The sequence below is a fragment of the Tamandua tetradactyla genome, chromosome 20 (genome assembly GCF_023851605.1).
Source record: "Tamandua tetradactyla isolate mTamTet1 chromosome 20, mTamTet1.pri, whole genome shotgun sequence".
Lineage (NCBI taxonomy): Eukaryota > Metazoa > Chordata > Mammalia > Pilosa > Myrmecophagidae > Tamandua > Tamandua tetradactyla.
Window position 1 is genome coordinate 55345896 of NC_135346.1, and position 14033 is coordinate 55359928.

Genomic DNA, 14033 nt, shown 5'->3' on the forward strand with positions numbered 1-14033 from the left:
TTGTGTTTTTTTGTTGTTGTTGTTTTTGTTTTTTTACTGTAGGAGCTATTTTTAAAATGATAAAAGAAACACACGCATGCTTATTGTGAATAGAATTGATGCCACTGAACTGTACACTTAACATGGTTAAAGAGGCAAATTTTATATATCTTACCACAATTAAAAAAGAACATTAGGACTAGAAAAAAATACATGCATGCTCATTATAGACAATTTAGAAAAAACAGAAAACTATCCATTAAAAATAAAACCGTAATCCCACTACCAAGAGGCAACCAGCACAACAGGGACATTTGGGGTGCTCCCTTTGACCCTTGTTGCCTGTAGTTGAACAGGTCCTCTCACAGGGTGAAAGTAACCTGGGCTTCCCCTATCTGTAAAGCTCTCAGTATAAAGTAATGCTAAAGGGGGACGAAAGCACTGTGCTGTATTTAAAATGTTCACATATAACAATCAGAGTCACAAGATAAATTTGTCAGAGTATCTCTGTGACTCTGTGTAACTGTGTTTGGAATAGTCCTGTGACTATTTGTATGATTGCATTTATAGCTCAGGTCAAAAGTCTGAATTTGAGGCCTTTAAGTGAACAAGAGGCCAAGGTCAAATGGCCCTATTGGTTCTCCACGAGCCTCGTATATTTGCACTCGTATCATATTTGTGATCACACCACCTGCACATTTTATACTCTGACCAGATTAGTTTGTGAACATTTTCAAAAGTCAATAAAGATTCTTCTGTAACATTCTTTTAATGGGCTAACCAGCATTCCAGTATATAAACTTACCATTTATGCTTTCACCCAATTTTGATCATTTCAGACAGTTCCATTCTTTTTCTACTATTATAAATAACACCGCATTGAACATCTTTATATGAAAATCTGTGCGACCATCTGGAGTTGTTGCCTTTGGATGGATTCCTAAAAGGAAAATTCCTAGGTCAAGGGTAGGAACATTTTAGAGTGTTTGTCTCATGTTGCCCAATTTATTTTCAAATAGGTGGTACTGATTTACCCAGAAAGTTAGAACAGTCTCATTGTTTCAATTAATCTTTAATTGCACGTGTTGTTCATGGAATACCCTCTCCCTGTAAAAAAAAAGTAAGGCCTAAATCTCTTTTAATCATCTCCTCTATTCTCTGAACCCCTCAGAGGTAGCCTGTATTCAGTTTAGTAAAAGTCCTCTATGAATACATTTACTTAGTTATCTGTATACATACATAAAATTGTATATTCATGAACCAATAAAAAATTGTATGTCTCTATGACTATAGATAGTATGTTTGAGAGTGGATTTTTTTACATGAATGATGCCATATTATATGTGCATTCTATGATATTTTTTCTTCAGCTGTCTGTCCTGGAGCTCTTCCTGTGTATATATAAATCTACCTTACCCTTTCTAACGTTACACACATTTCCACAGATAGCTGAATGTATTTAGCCATTCCTTAATGCATCGATACTTAGGTTGATTCCAGGATTTTTCATTTTAATATTGTTGCAATATACACCCTTTTACAAAAGCAAGTGATGTGAACAAGTTTTTCTCTACAGTAAAAAGCAAGAAGTAGAATTTCTGGGTCAAAGGATAGGCACATTGTTAATTTTAACAGATATGACCAAACTGTAGAAGACATTTTAAAATGACTTTTATTGAAGAATAGTCTAGAATGCCTTGGATTTAGACTTAAATATCAAGGGTATAGTTCTAAAGTATTCTATTATGTAGGCTGTCACCCAAAATTCTGTTCATGTATTCATTCATTTGACCCTCCATCTCTGTCTCCCCAGTACCCAGCATGGCCCCTGATATGTAGTACACAGTTCATGAATATGGTGAAGTGCTCACCCGTTTAGCAGGCCCCAACCCCGTGGGGCCCCAACCCGACACCTGATTCTTTTCCACACCTGCCAGCACCTGTTCATTTTTCCAGACTGCTCTCAAATTTCCCCTCTTCTTGGACGCTCTCTCTGGAGCCCAGGCTTAGTAACTTAGTCTCAGTTCAGTGTCCCTACAGCACCCTTATTCATTGGCTTGTCATGCAATTCGGTATTTAGTCATCTCTCCCCGTCACACTGTAGAGTCTCAGGGTGCCCAGCATTTGGCATTACCTGATAAATGGTTGTAGACTGTCGACTGAATGATAAGTACACAGGCACGGCTGTCTGTCAGCTTCAAAAGGACGCAGCTTTCTGTATACAAAGTGAAACAGGAAAAGGCTGCAAAAAATTAGAGGTCTAATAATTGACACTTGGTAGTGATTACGATCAGGATTAAAAACAATGAACAATAGGTAAATCGAGTAAATCCCAAAACACCCTTCTATGCAAGAAAAAAAAAAATTGGAACCACATTCACCTTTCTGGAATGTACTTATCACACCCCTCACTTTGATATTTCTTCATGAAATCTAGAAGTCTTTTCATGTAATTTATCTTTTAAAATGCATCCTGGGGAATGACAAACAGCAGCAAGAAAGCTGCTCAAATAGTTGGAATATGGGAGTTTTATTGTCATAAATTTCTGGATAAGATCTCAACTATGAAAATAAATGTATGGAAAAAGACTGACAATAAATATAGCCAAAAGTTTTTGGATTATTTTTTCATGTATATAAACTCACGTTTAATCAGAAAAATATAAACAGCCAAAAACATCTTTAGCAATAAAATTAGAATAAAATTTTAAATACTCCATGATATGTGTACATAAATGGCAGGAGAAAATAATTACAACATGACTAATAATATCAACTATCAGATTAGATACTCGTTCATTCAGTATTAATTGGGTGCCCTGTGATGTACTGAGGATCATATAAGGATCAGAGGATATAGCAGTAATGAGTCAGGTATGTGTCCCGCCCTCATGAAGCTTACAGTCCAGCAGCAACCACAAACTCAAAGAACCACAGAGGCCAGGCAACCAGGAGAAAGTGAAATCCATGAGCAGGCCATGTGCTAACATTTGCTGATCTAGGGAAAGCGTGTAAATAGAGGTCTGCCTATCACAGGTTGAAATATTTACAAGTTATAGATCAGCTAATGAATTTTAGTACTCTATTTTTGTATCTTGACAAATACACCTTTGTAATGACCTGTAATGTAATGTAATGTAATGACCTGTAATGACAGCCAAGTTCACGATTAGAATTCTCAGACTTCTTGGATATCCTTGCCTGAAGATGATGACGTGTGGAGAACTAGTCCTTAGCCCAAGGTTCCCTCACCCACCCACCATCTGCTTCCCTATTTTTCCACACACCTGGCTCCAATTCACACAGCAAGAGGCCTTGCGCAAGTTGGGGGACACCCTGGCCTGTCCATCCAAGTTTCGTTCTCTTCTCCGAACAAAAAACAACCCAGCCTCTCCTTGGCTTCCCTGTCAGGTCCAGGGTGATCACCTGGGCCAGGCTCTGTGCCTTCGGAAGAACTTGCCAAGAAACTTGCATCTGCAGGCTATGGGAGCAGGCTCAGGGCATTTGGGCAAGGAACTCTAGGGGCCCTTCAGTACCATGAGTGTCGTCTAGGAGAGGGAGTGCAGGCTTTGGTTGGGCACGTCCCTTTGTCCTATAGACTGCCCATTGCATGGAGAAGGCCAGAGTGGGGCCCTCTAAAGCATGGAATCTAGGGCAGAGGTCCCACTTGCCTGGGTCGAAAGGCAGTAACATCTGCCATCTGGGAAGGAACGATGTGAACTGGACAGCATATGACTCATCTTAATGAAAGCAGCAGCTACTCAATTCCAGCCCCAAATTGCCACACATGAGAACATGATCCAGATGGCCTCATCTTCCATTTTTTAAAGAGTAGACACAAATCCATGTTTCCATATGAAACCTTTTGGCTTTTACACGTTGGCAAGTAATTTAAAAAATCTGAAATTACTCTGCAGGTCAAACTAAAAATCTCTGAAAACCACCTCTGTGTGACCTTTGTATGGAAGGAAAGAAAATTAAAACTCCACTTACATGTTGCTTGATCAATTGGACCACTGTTTGGTTTTAGAAATATTCATCAATTCATTCATTTCCCTTGCGCCCAAATGGGAGTGATAATATGTATTGTTTCTGCATGTATGTTTGAATATCATGCATCTGTTTCCCAGAAGAAATCCAGTTTTCTTGGTACCTTCCATTACTGATGCATGTCCCCATAAGCCATCAAGAAAGGACTAATGTATGGATCCACGCGTCCTTCTTTCCTGATGCTGACATTCTTTAGGTGTTCCTTCGGTCTGCCATGATCACGTGGGTACAAATCTCTTGCTGCAATTCACATATGCAGTTTTCATTATCTCTTTACATGGCTGCACCCTCAGACTTATCTCTGTATCCCCAGGACCTGCCACAGAACGTGGCACATGGTAGACACTTAGTACATGTTGTTTGATCTTTTCTGAATTTGTTGGTGCTTGTTATTCTGTGCCCACATCATAAATTAATAGTCATCGTAGCTGGCATTTCTTGGGCATTTGCAATAAACTATGCACTGTGCTAAGAGCTTTTAAACAGGTATGATCCCTTTTACTCTGCTCAACACCCTGCTCGGCAATTTTTATCCCCATTTTCAAGATGCAGAAACTGAGGTTCAGAGGTCAAGAAGATCGGCTCACAAGTTATTCAGTTAGTAAATGGCAGGAACAGAGTTTGAACCAATCCTACTTGGCTTGAAAGGTCTGTGACCTTAACTAGTAAGCTAATGTTTCCCAAAATGCATCACTGATAACCCTTGAGATGATTTTAGATAGCACATGGAGGAACTGTCTCTTAATCACTAGGCGTTTGTTTGATTTAATCTGGATTTGAGTGTGTATTAGGAAAAAACAAATGACAGCATCCATTTATGGCGCGTCATATTGATTTTTACATTAGTGATGCAGACTTTTCTTTTTAAACTTACCAAATTCAAAAAAAATTGAGTCCATTTAAAAACAATTTTGGGTAAGGGGAACAAATGTTAAAATAAATTTAATAGATTGAAATGCTAGTGATCAATGAAAGGGAGGGATAAGGGGTATAAAAAAATAGGGAAACAGAATAAAATATATTGCGTAGATGTAAATACTAGCAATCAATGAGAGGGAGGGGTAAGGGGTACTGTATGCATGAGGTTTATTTTTTATTTCTTTTTCTGAATTGATGCAAATGTTCTAAGAAATGATCATGACGATGAATATACAACTATGTGATGATATTGTGAGTTATTGATGATATACCAAGAACAAAATGATCATATGGCAAGTTTTTGTATGTTGCTATGTTTAAAAAAATTAAAAAATTATTTTAAAAAATTAAAAAAATAATTTTGGGTAAATAATAATTACAATAGATTGTACAGTATAGCCAAAATTATGTACCTAAGTACACGGAAAGGACCAAAATTTGAAAAACACAACCTTAAAAACCACCATATATGGATTAAAAAGAAATACACATGCACACACACACTCAAACTAATTTTTACCCTCACAATTGTGCAGAATACTGTTTTAAAAAGTGCAACCCAGACCCTGACTAATGAGGACTCCAAACAGTCTCTAAACTACTAAATTTGAGGCATGTTTATTTCTTTTTCCCCTTTCTATTTTTGGAACTTAAATGGCCGAATGGATTAAAAAAAATTGCCTCTAAATAAAAAATGAGCTAAGGGCCTGGAGCTCTCCTCTGCCTCATTTCAGCTCTGAGCAAACGGTTAGGACTGAATTACAACACCCCTGGACACAGTGGCTCCTAACTACCAAGCTGCCAGGCTTTTAAATAATGGCCGCACAGAAGTGTGGCCATAATGCTACCTATTTTCCTTGCTAAATTATTTATGCATTTATTGTATTTTACATGGGTTGTTGAACATGAAGGTGCTTCTGTGGGGGCCAGGTCATTTCAAGAAGCCCATTACAGAGAATCAACTCAGCTACATTAGAATCTGGCATATCCAATTGTATGGGATATTGCTTATTAATATTATATAATTACTGCCCCTGCAGTTGTTTGGGGGTGGTGATAACTTTGTGTGCATGTGTGTGTGCATGCCATATCATCCAGAGGCTTCAAGGCAATCCACTTCATTAAGAAGCTGTTTAACACTGAGGGTATATCAATAAAGACCAGCCTAATGCAGCGGTGGAACTGCACCTACAATGACTTGGCCAAGTGAAGCTATTACTCTGTGTAATGTGCTTTATGCAAGATTGAAATGGTTTGCTAAGTTTATAAAATTACTCGTCAGGATTTACAGTGACTGATTTGCTATAAGATCAGTGGGGTGGTATAAGTTTTATGCTAACAGTAACTCTGCATATGCTACAAGGAGATTCCTATCTCCTCCCTTTCCCCAAACAAAACAAAACAAACAGCAACAACAAAAATCTAGAGTATCATTTTCAAAATTTTCCAAAGAATGCTTGCTGGTAAATTCAACCTAACATTTATGACTTTGGACTTGCTTGTGACTTGTATATGAGAAAGAAAAAAAGTGGGCTCTTCAACCTTAATTCAACAAACATTCACTAAAAGCCTACCAAACGCTGGGCAGGATGCTGGGTCTTAGGGTTACAAAGGAGAAAAGAAATCCCACTTTAGTGGACAGGATCTAAATAGTCAATTACATAACAGTCAATTATGTGGTCCCAGTGGTTGAGCCAAGCTGGGGGCAGACACCTACTTCTGCGTGGGGGGCAGGAAGGCCAAGAGGATGCTTGAATAGGAGCCTTCCAGGGCAAACAAAGTAGGTGTTTCTGGAAAACAGACTTGGACGGAAAGGCTTACAGAAATTGTGAGGTGAGCATAAAAGATATTTGTTGAGTCCTCTGAAGATGTTCCTTTCTCATTTGCTAGCAGAACACTGATTTGTTCATGTTTCATGATGGGATGCTTGGGTGGCAGGAAAGGTGCGTCCAGTACCTGGTTTGGAACAGGGCATGTAACACAGTTCTGACCAAAAAACATATAACAGGAAGTGTGTTGGAAGGGCCTTTGGGCCCCAATCAGAGGAAAGTTCACTAGAATGTTTCAGTTCTTTGCTGCCCTCTTTTTCTTCCTTGTTCCCAAATGCTGCTATGGGGTAACTGGGGCTGTGGCAGCCCTTGTGCAACCTGAGGAAAAGGTGAAGGACATCTGGAGGCTCCAGACTAAAGTCCTGATATTATTCATCTGCCAATACCAGAAACTGTCCACCTCTAATCCTCTTGGTGTACCAGAAAAATAACCTATAATTGTTTGTTACTGTTACTCAGGCATTCTTTTACTTGGAGCAAATTGCATGCATGACTGTTATAGTTGGACAGTGTCCCCCAAAAAGATAAGTTGAAGTCCTAACCCTCAGTACCTGTAAATGTGACTTTATTTGGAAATAAGGTCATTGCAGATGTAAAGTTTAATATGAGGCCCTGCTGAATTAGGGTGGGCCCTAACCCAATCTGATTGGTGTCCTTTTAAGAAGAGAAGAGACATGGACACCTGGACACTGAGAGAAGACTACATAAAGAAAGAGACACAGGGGAGAAAGCCATGTGAAGAGGGAAGAGGCAGAGATTGGAGTGATGCAGCTATAAGGCATGGAATGCCAAGGATTGTCAGCCATCACAAGAAACTAGGAAGAGGCAAGAAGGATTCTTCTCTAGAGCCACCAAAGAGAGCACGGCCCTGCCAACACCTTGTTTTCAGACTTCTAGCCTCCAGAACTGTGAGAGAATACGTTTCTGTGGTTTCAAGCTACCCAGTTTATGGTACTTTGCTATGGCAGCTCTAGGAAACCAATAAGATGACTGATTTTAAGTTTGTGGAACCTCAATATTTTCAGGATGTCTGGAACAACTCTCCTGGGTAGATGCAAGAGATGACGCTGAAATGTCAGGCAGGTACCAGGTCCTAGAGGGCCCTGGATGCCACATTCAGGAATCTGGCAATGTTATCGAAACAATGGGTCCTTTGAAAATGGGTAAATGAGATGCTTGCAGGTGGCACAAAGCAAAGGGGACAAATAATCTTGAATCACACAATGAGAAATGCACTTGGTTTTCCGATCTCTTTCAGTCTTTCTTATCACATACAGGACTTTCAAAATTGGGCTAATGGATTTTTAACACCTCTCTAACCTTTTTCTTCTTCCTTTTTAACAAAGAAAATAATGCCTCAGACTCAGAGCCTTTGATAAGGATACAATATTTAGGAAAAGTTTAGTCATTATTTTGTTTCCATTGTTTTAATTTTGATAATTCCATTTTGGTTATTGCAAGTGATACTAGGTTATCATTTTGGGTGGTGATATGAATTTCCTTGAAAGTATACTTATTTAAGGGTTCTGAAAAAAATGAGTCAATTGATATGAAAATATTAAGTAATCTATGGTGTAGGAGCTGCACCAATATGGCAAAAATTGGGATGCTGGAACAGAAATTACTCAAGTTTGAAAAACACTGTAAGTGTTTAAACAATGGAGCCATGTACTGAGACCCTCCATTTAGAAATATCTTATGTGCAAGGCCAGGTGTTAGGCCTGAAGACATCTTCTGCAAAAAAATCCAGGTGAAAAATGACCAGGCTTGAACAAAAAGCAAGAGAAGGAGAGAAAGAGGAAAATGCTTAGAAGGGAAAATCAAGAAAACTTGGGGACTATCAACTATAAGAGAATGGAATGATCCTACAAAGAGAATAGATCATGGCACCACTGAGTGAGCTAAAGAAAATGGGAGGAGAACCAAGGCTGGGAGGGAGAGAGATAGGCTCTATTGACCATGTTGAATTGAAAGCCGCTTATTAGGTCTCCCTGGAGATGTCCTGTGGGCCAGTGGTTCTCAGTGTGCTCCTTGCATCAGCATCTCCCATGCACTTGTTAGACATGCAAATTCTGGCATTGAATTGAATCCAATAGTCTGGTCTGTGCTTTAACTAGTCCTTCATGTGATTTCGAGGCATGTTAAAAATTGATTCTCAATTTCTGAGTCAAGATACCTGGGTAAAATAATTTGGTTATTTTAGACAAGGGCTTCCCTGGGCCTCAGTTGCCTCAGCTGTAAAAAGAGAATACTGTTGTGGCTACAAAATCTCAGACAAGCCACTGAACCTCTCTGGGTCTATGTGCTCCACCTCACTAGTGCTAGGGAGGATGAGGTGAAGCAGTGTAACCTGATGGATACAGGTAATGGGTCTGGCAGCCTGGGTTTGGATCCTGATTCTACCCCTGTAGACTGTATGACTTTGAGCAGTTACTTAACTTCCTTGGGCCTCTCTGAGCCTCTCTTTTCTCATTTGATAAATGAATATGACTTAACTCCATGGGATTATTGGAGGATTAACAGAACTCCACATAGAAGTCAATATAACAAGGACTGCTTATTGTTTCCTGAGACCCAATTCCCTCTTCCTTAATAACAGAGCCCCAATTTTTAACTGAGTACATGAGTACTCACAATAAAGACCAGATTTCCCAACCTCTTCTGCCACAGGTATGGCCATGTCGTCAGGTTCGGGAAGGAGAACAGAAATGATGTGTACGTCTTCTGAAAGGTTTCTTCCTTCCTTTGGTCTGGGATATAAACATGATGGCTGGAGCTGGATCAGATATCTTGGATCAAAAGGCAGAAGCCACATTTTGAGGAGGGCAGAACAATGAGAAAGAAGGAATCTGGGTGTCCAATGACATCTTGAAACCATCCTCCTAGACTGACTTTCCCAAATACCTTTTATAGAAGAAATAAGCCTTTTATTTTAGCCATTCTTAATTTTGTGTCCTCTTATATTATTATGAGAAAAACCTCTTTTCCTTATAATTTTACAAGAAAATAGAATCAGGATGTCTTGGGGCAGACCCTGGGAATCTACATTTTGATTGGCTCCCCTGGGCACTGCTGCACACCAAAATCTGAGGACAGACACTTACAGAAACAATTCCTACAATTGCTCTTTAGACCCATATATTTACTCCAGGAACAGGGGAGCAAGAAGTTTGGACAAACAGAGATGACTTTCTTTTGACTTTTTTTGCTGAATGCTTCAGAAACAAAACTCTTTTGGTAGTACAAAATAACGATTGTAAGGAAATTTTGAGACAGCTAGGACCAGTGTCTGTGAGTCCATGCAAAATTGGGGCTAGAATTTTGGTCTCAGATCTTTGGACCTTATGGTATCCTTGCAAGCTTTGTGTGCTCTGCAAAGCAATTCTTTTTCCAGCTTTTTTTTTTTTTTTTGCAGGTGAAAATCCTCCAGCCCAGCCACAGGGTTTGCAGCTGTTCAGCAGCATGGCCACAGTTTTGATACAGGAAGTGAAGTGTGTCCAATCAAAACAGCAAGGGCTAATCTAGGTCAGCAGCCGTCCACATAGGTGGCTGGAGCCACAAAAATATCCCAAGTCATCCCATATGATGCACATCGGGGTTTGGCAAATCAACCCCTTGCTCCAGCTCACCTATATTTTTGCCAAGGTATGGTCGATTTCCAATGAAGCTTGTCTGTGTCCTGCACTTTTCCAAACTATTTATCTGGTAGCAGTGCACTGGAGGAACTGACTTTACTACTCCCCACCAAAATGCTTGTTAACTATAGACTCTATGTTAATGACAATCCCATAAATGGGAAGGAGGGAAGAAACAGTGTTCAAAATGCAGAGGGCCTGCAAAACAATAAATAAAAAGGAGAAAATGTAACTCAGTAATTAACTTAAGAAAAACCATGGTGCTTTCTAAGTAAACATGCACTCTTTCCAATATTGAAACAGGATGAAAGTCAGAGGTGGGGTTTAGTAAAGCGTGCTGTCTAGTTTGCCTTATGGTGATGAGTGTTCAGATATTCTTGGAAAAAAAAAGATACTCCCAAAGTGATTTTACCCTTCTCTCTTCCCCCACCTTCCTAGGACTTGTGTATGAATATTACCATCATGATGATGATTTTCTTAGTTTCATTAAAATACATTCTTCACCAGTACATTAGAATGCTAGTTAATGCTGCCAAAGTAACGGTTGGGTATTAATCTCTCAGGGGCCTGGACCATATTCCTGCCCAGACTTGTCCTTTCATTATAGCTCACCACAACACCAAGGACACTGCGTCCTTCAATTCCATTTCAGAAAGCTCGTGGGCCACCAACGCTAAAAGAACCAGCTGCTTGAAATATTTCTGCATGGAATGAGCATGTGCTCATACAGTTTACTGTAGTATTTGGTGGCTCTTCTGTATGGGTGTCGTATTTGTTTAATGTGCCCCTATATCTCATGGGAATGAATGGAAGCAGGGTCATGAAGTTGCACAACTCCAGGGGGTGTTGTGCAGTCTGTGGAGTCTTATCGAGTGGTGCAGCATAAAACTTGGGCAGCCCTGGGTGGTGGCCCTGATTGCTAAGTGATCAGGCAGGCCCCTGGGGAGTTTGGATGTGGGTTGATGGGAGAGGTCTGACACTATTTGCTTCAAGGGCAGAGGCAGAGGATGTAAGAACCATTTGGGGGCAGAGTTCACCCTATATTATATGGGGTGAGATTTGTATCATCTGCCAAGCTTGGAAAGAGGCTGGTGAAGGAGATATGAAGGCCCTGCTTGCTGGGAAGCTCTGGTTTTGGGGTGTGGTTGACCTCCAACCTCAAAGGGAGTTGTGTGGTAGCCAGCAGGGAACATGCACTCCCTAACCTGCAACTTCTCTGAAGGTGTGTCAGCCCTGGCTGGACAGAGAGGATGTATTTTCTTTCTGCTATTGCCTTTATGTTTGGGCAGAGCTTATTTTCTCTGTTACCAGAAAGCTTCCTGGTGAGCAGGCTTCATGGGAGAGGCTATCTTCTGCCAGCAGTGTTTAAGCCAGCACTCATCTGCAACTGTAGATCCCTTTGGAGTTCCTAACTGGAGCTGCCTAGCTGTTGTCATGGTTACCATGGGGCAGTTTCTGACCAGAATGTTTTCAAGGAGAGCAGGAGTGGGCAGGGTATCTGGGTTTCAGAGTGGGCAACCAACCCAAGAGAATTTCTTCCTCCTTCTGTCTCCCATGCTCCCAGTTCCTAACCAGAAACCTGGCTGATGTCTACAGAGATCATCCTGGTGTTGGTCCAGCCCAAATCTACTGCCCATCCTTGATTTTACCCGGGAAGATGCAGCTGATTTAGCAGCACCCTGACTGTGGCTCTGGGCACACCTCCTTCCTCTATAAACCCAGACAGGTTCCTGGATTCCTTCAGGCACGCAGCTGCTTCCAGGCAAAAGACATCTGTGAAGTATTTTTCTGTTCTTAATATGTTAATAAGGAACTGGCATTTTTGAATATCTCCTGTGAGCCCAGCTCTGCACATGTATCTCCTGTAATTTACACAGACCAACCCAGTCAGGGAGAAAATATCATCCACTTTTTATAGATGAGGAAACAGGGCTTTTGAGGTGGTGCCCAATGCCACACAACTAGGAAACAGCAGAACTGTTCAGAATTGAACTGGGATTCAAATTCAGGTCAAAGACTATGTGTCCTCTTTCCCCCAAGTCATGGCTATGGCTGCCATTTTAGCTACTGAGAACTTGTTAGCTCCAAAACACCCTCCACTATCTACTAAGCCTTGAACATTCATGCAAATTCTTTTTTGCATTTCATAAACAAGTCCTCAATCTGCTCTCTGCCAGACCTCTGCTGGACACTGGGGACACAAAGATAAATCAGACACAACCTCTGCCCTCAAAAACCCACTGATAACTAAAAGTAGTTAAGAAAGAGGAATCCACAAGATGCTAAGGGATCACAGAGGAAGACCACTTATCCTAGCCACTAGGAAGGGGGCATTCAGGGAAGGCATTTTCAAGGCAACGACAACTAACCAAACCAGCTAGATCTCAAGACATGTCCAGCACCCGGGAGAAACAACAGAAGACCTGCTTTCAAGGAACTCACAATCGAGTTGCAGAGAAATGACTGATGTTTGTAATACTATGAAAGAGAGGAGAACAAGGCCCCAGATAGGTGTTCTGCATGGAGGTGTTAAAGGGATTGAGATACTGAGGCATCAGATGTTCTGTAGGCTGGGGCCTTTGGGGCAAGGCTAGAGAAATGAAATGAATGCCACCATTATTTGTAAGATTCTTCTTAAAACTCTTTAATCTCTTCCTCTTTTTTTACCCTCCTAATCTAGCTATAGTCAGTTTTGGCTCTACTCTAATTTCTTTGTTTACATTTTCCATTTCCTGGTAAAGGAAAACATTCACTTGTTCAACATCTTCAGAGACAGTGCTAAGGGCAAAGCATTATCGTGGGGCAGAAGGGTGGTCACAGTGATAGGAATGTACTAAGAGGAACAAGGTCCAGAGTCCTTAAGGAGCAAACAAATAACCAAATGATGAAAATTTGAGCGAACTGAACTCCAAACCAGATGCTATAGGTGCATGAAGAATGAAATAATTAATTCAGACTGGGGAAGGTTCAAGAAAGACTTTACTGTTGCCTGTCTGTTCATTCATTTCTTCAGCATTCCTTCACTGATGCCTCCTATCTCTAAGGTTCTCTCCTCAGAGTCCACAGTGGAATCCAGATCCTGGAGATGGAGCAACCATTACAACGCACTGTGCCAAACAAGAGCAAGATGTTCATGGACTTCGGGGAAGCTCCTCTAAGAGAATTACGGCGACAGAAATGGTGCCTTTGGAGTTGATTCCCTTCCAAGTGGAGAAAAGAGGAAAGGGCATGTAAAAAAAAAAAAAAAAAAAAAAAAGGCTCTGAGGGAATGCACGGAGGAGGTTGGTGTGACACGTTAGGAAAGAGATGAGATGGTAACATAAACTATTCATAAGGAGTTTGACCTTTATCCTCGAGGTAATGGGCAGCCATAGAAGAGATCTAAGCAGGGGAGAACCGTAAGATTTTCATTTTGGAAATGTCCCTCCGTACAGCGTGTCGGGTGGACTAAAAAGGGATGGAGATCGGGGGCTCAGTCACCGACGCCCACAGCAGCTTTATCTTTGTGACTGCGACTACACCAGACAAGAACCTAAGACGAGCTGGGGGAGAGGGATGGACGGAGGGAAGGTATAGGGTGAGTCCCGCGGCAGTTCCGCAAGCCAAGGACAGGGCACACGCA

At 41.0% G+C, this 14033-nt stretch overlaps 1 protein-coding gene and 1 long non-coding RNA gene across 2 annotated transcripts in view; one reads left to right on the top strand and one right to left on the bottom strand.

The window, feature by feature from the left end:
- CPEB4 (cytoplasmic polyadenylation element binding protein 4) overlaps positions 1 to 14033 on the top strand; it is an 87424-nt gene that overhangs the window by 151 nt on the left and 73240 nt on the right. The window contains exon 2 of the mRNA XM_077137678.1: positions 10192 to 10421. Within this exon, the coding sequence (XP_076993793.1) occupies positions 10359 to 10421 (63 nt within the window). The 5' untranslated portion in view covers positions 10192 to 10358. The remainder of the gene's footprint in view (positions 1 to 10191; positions 10422 to 14033) is intronic.
- Positions 741 to 11824, bottom strand: LOC143664135 (uncharacterized). The gene is made up of 3 exons (XR_013166336.1): positions 11720 to 11824; positions 2114 to 2221; positions 741 to 919 (listed from the first exon to the last, which is right to left on the bottom strand). It is a non-coding gene; the product is annotated as an uncharacterized LOC143664135 (long non-coding RNA).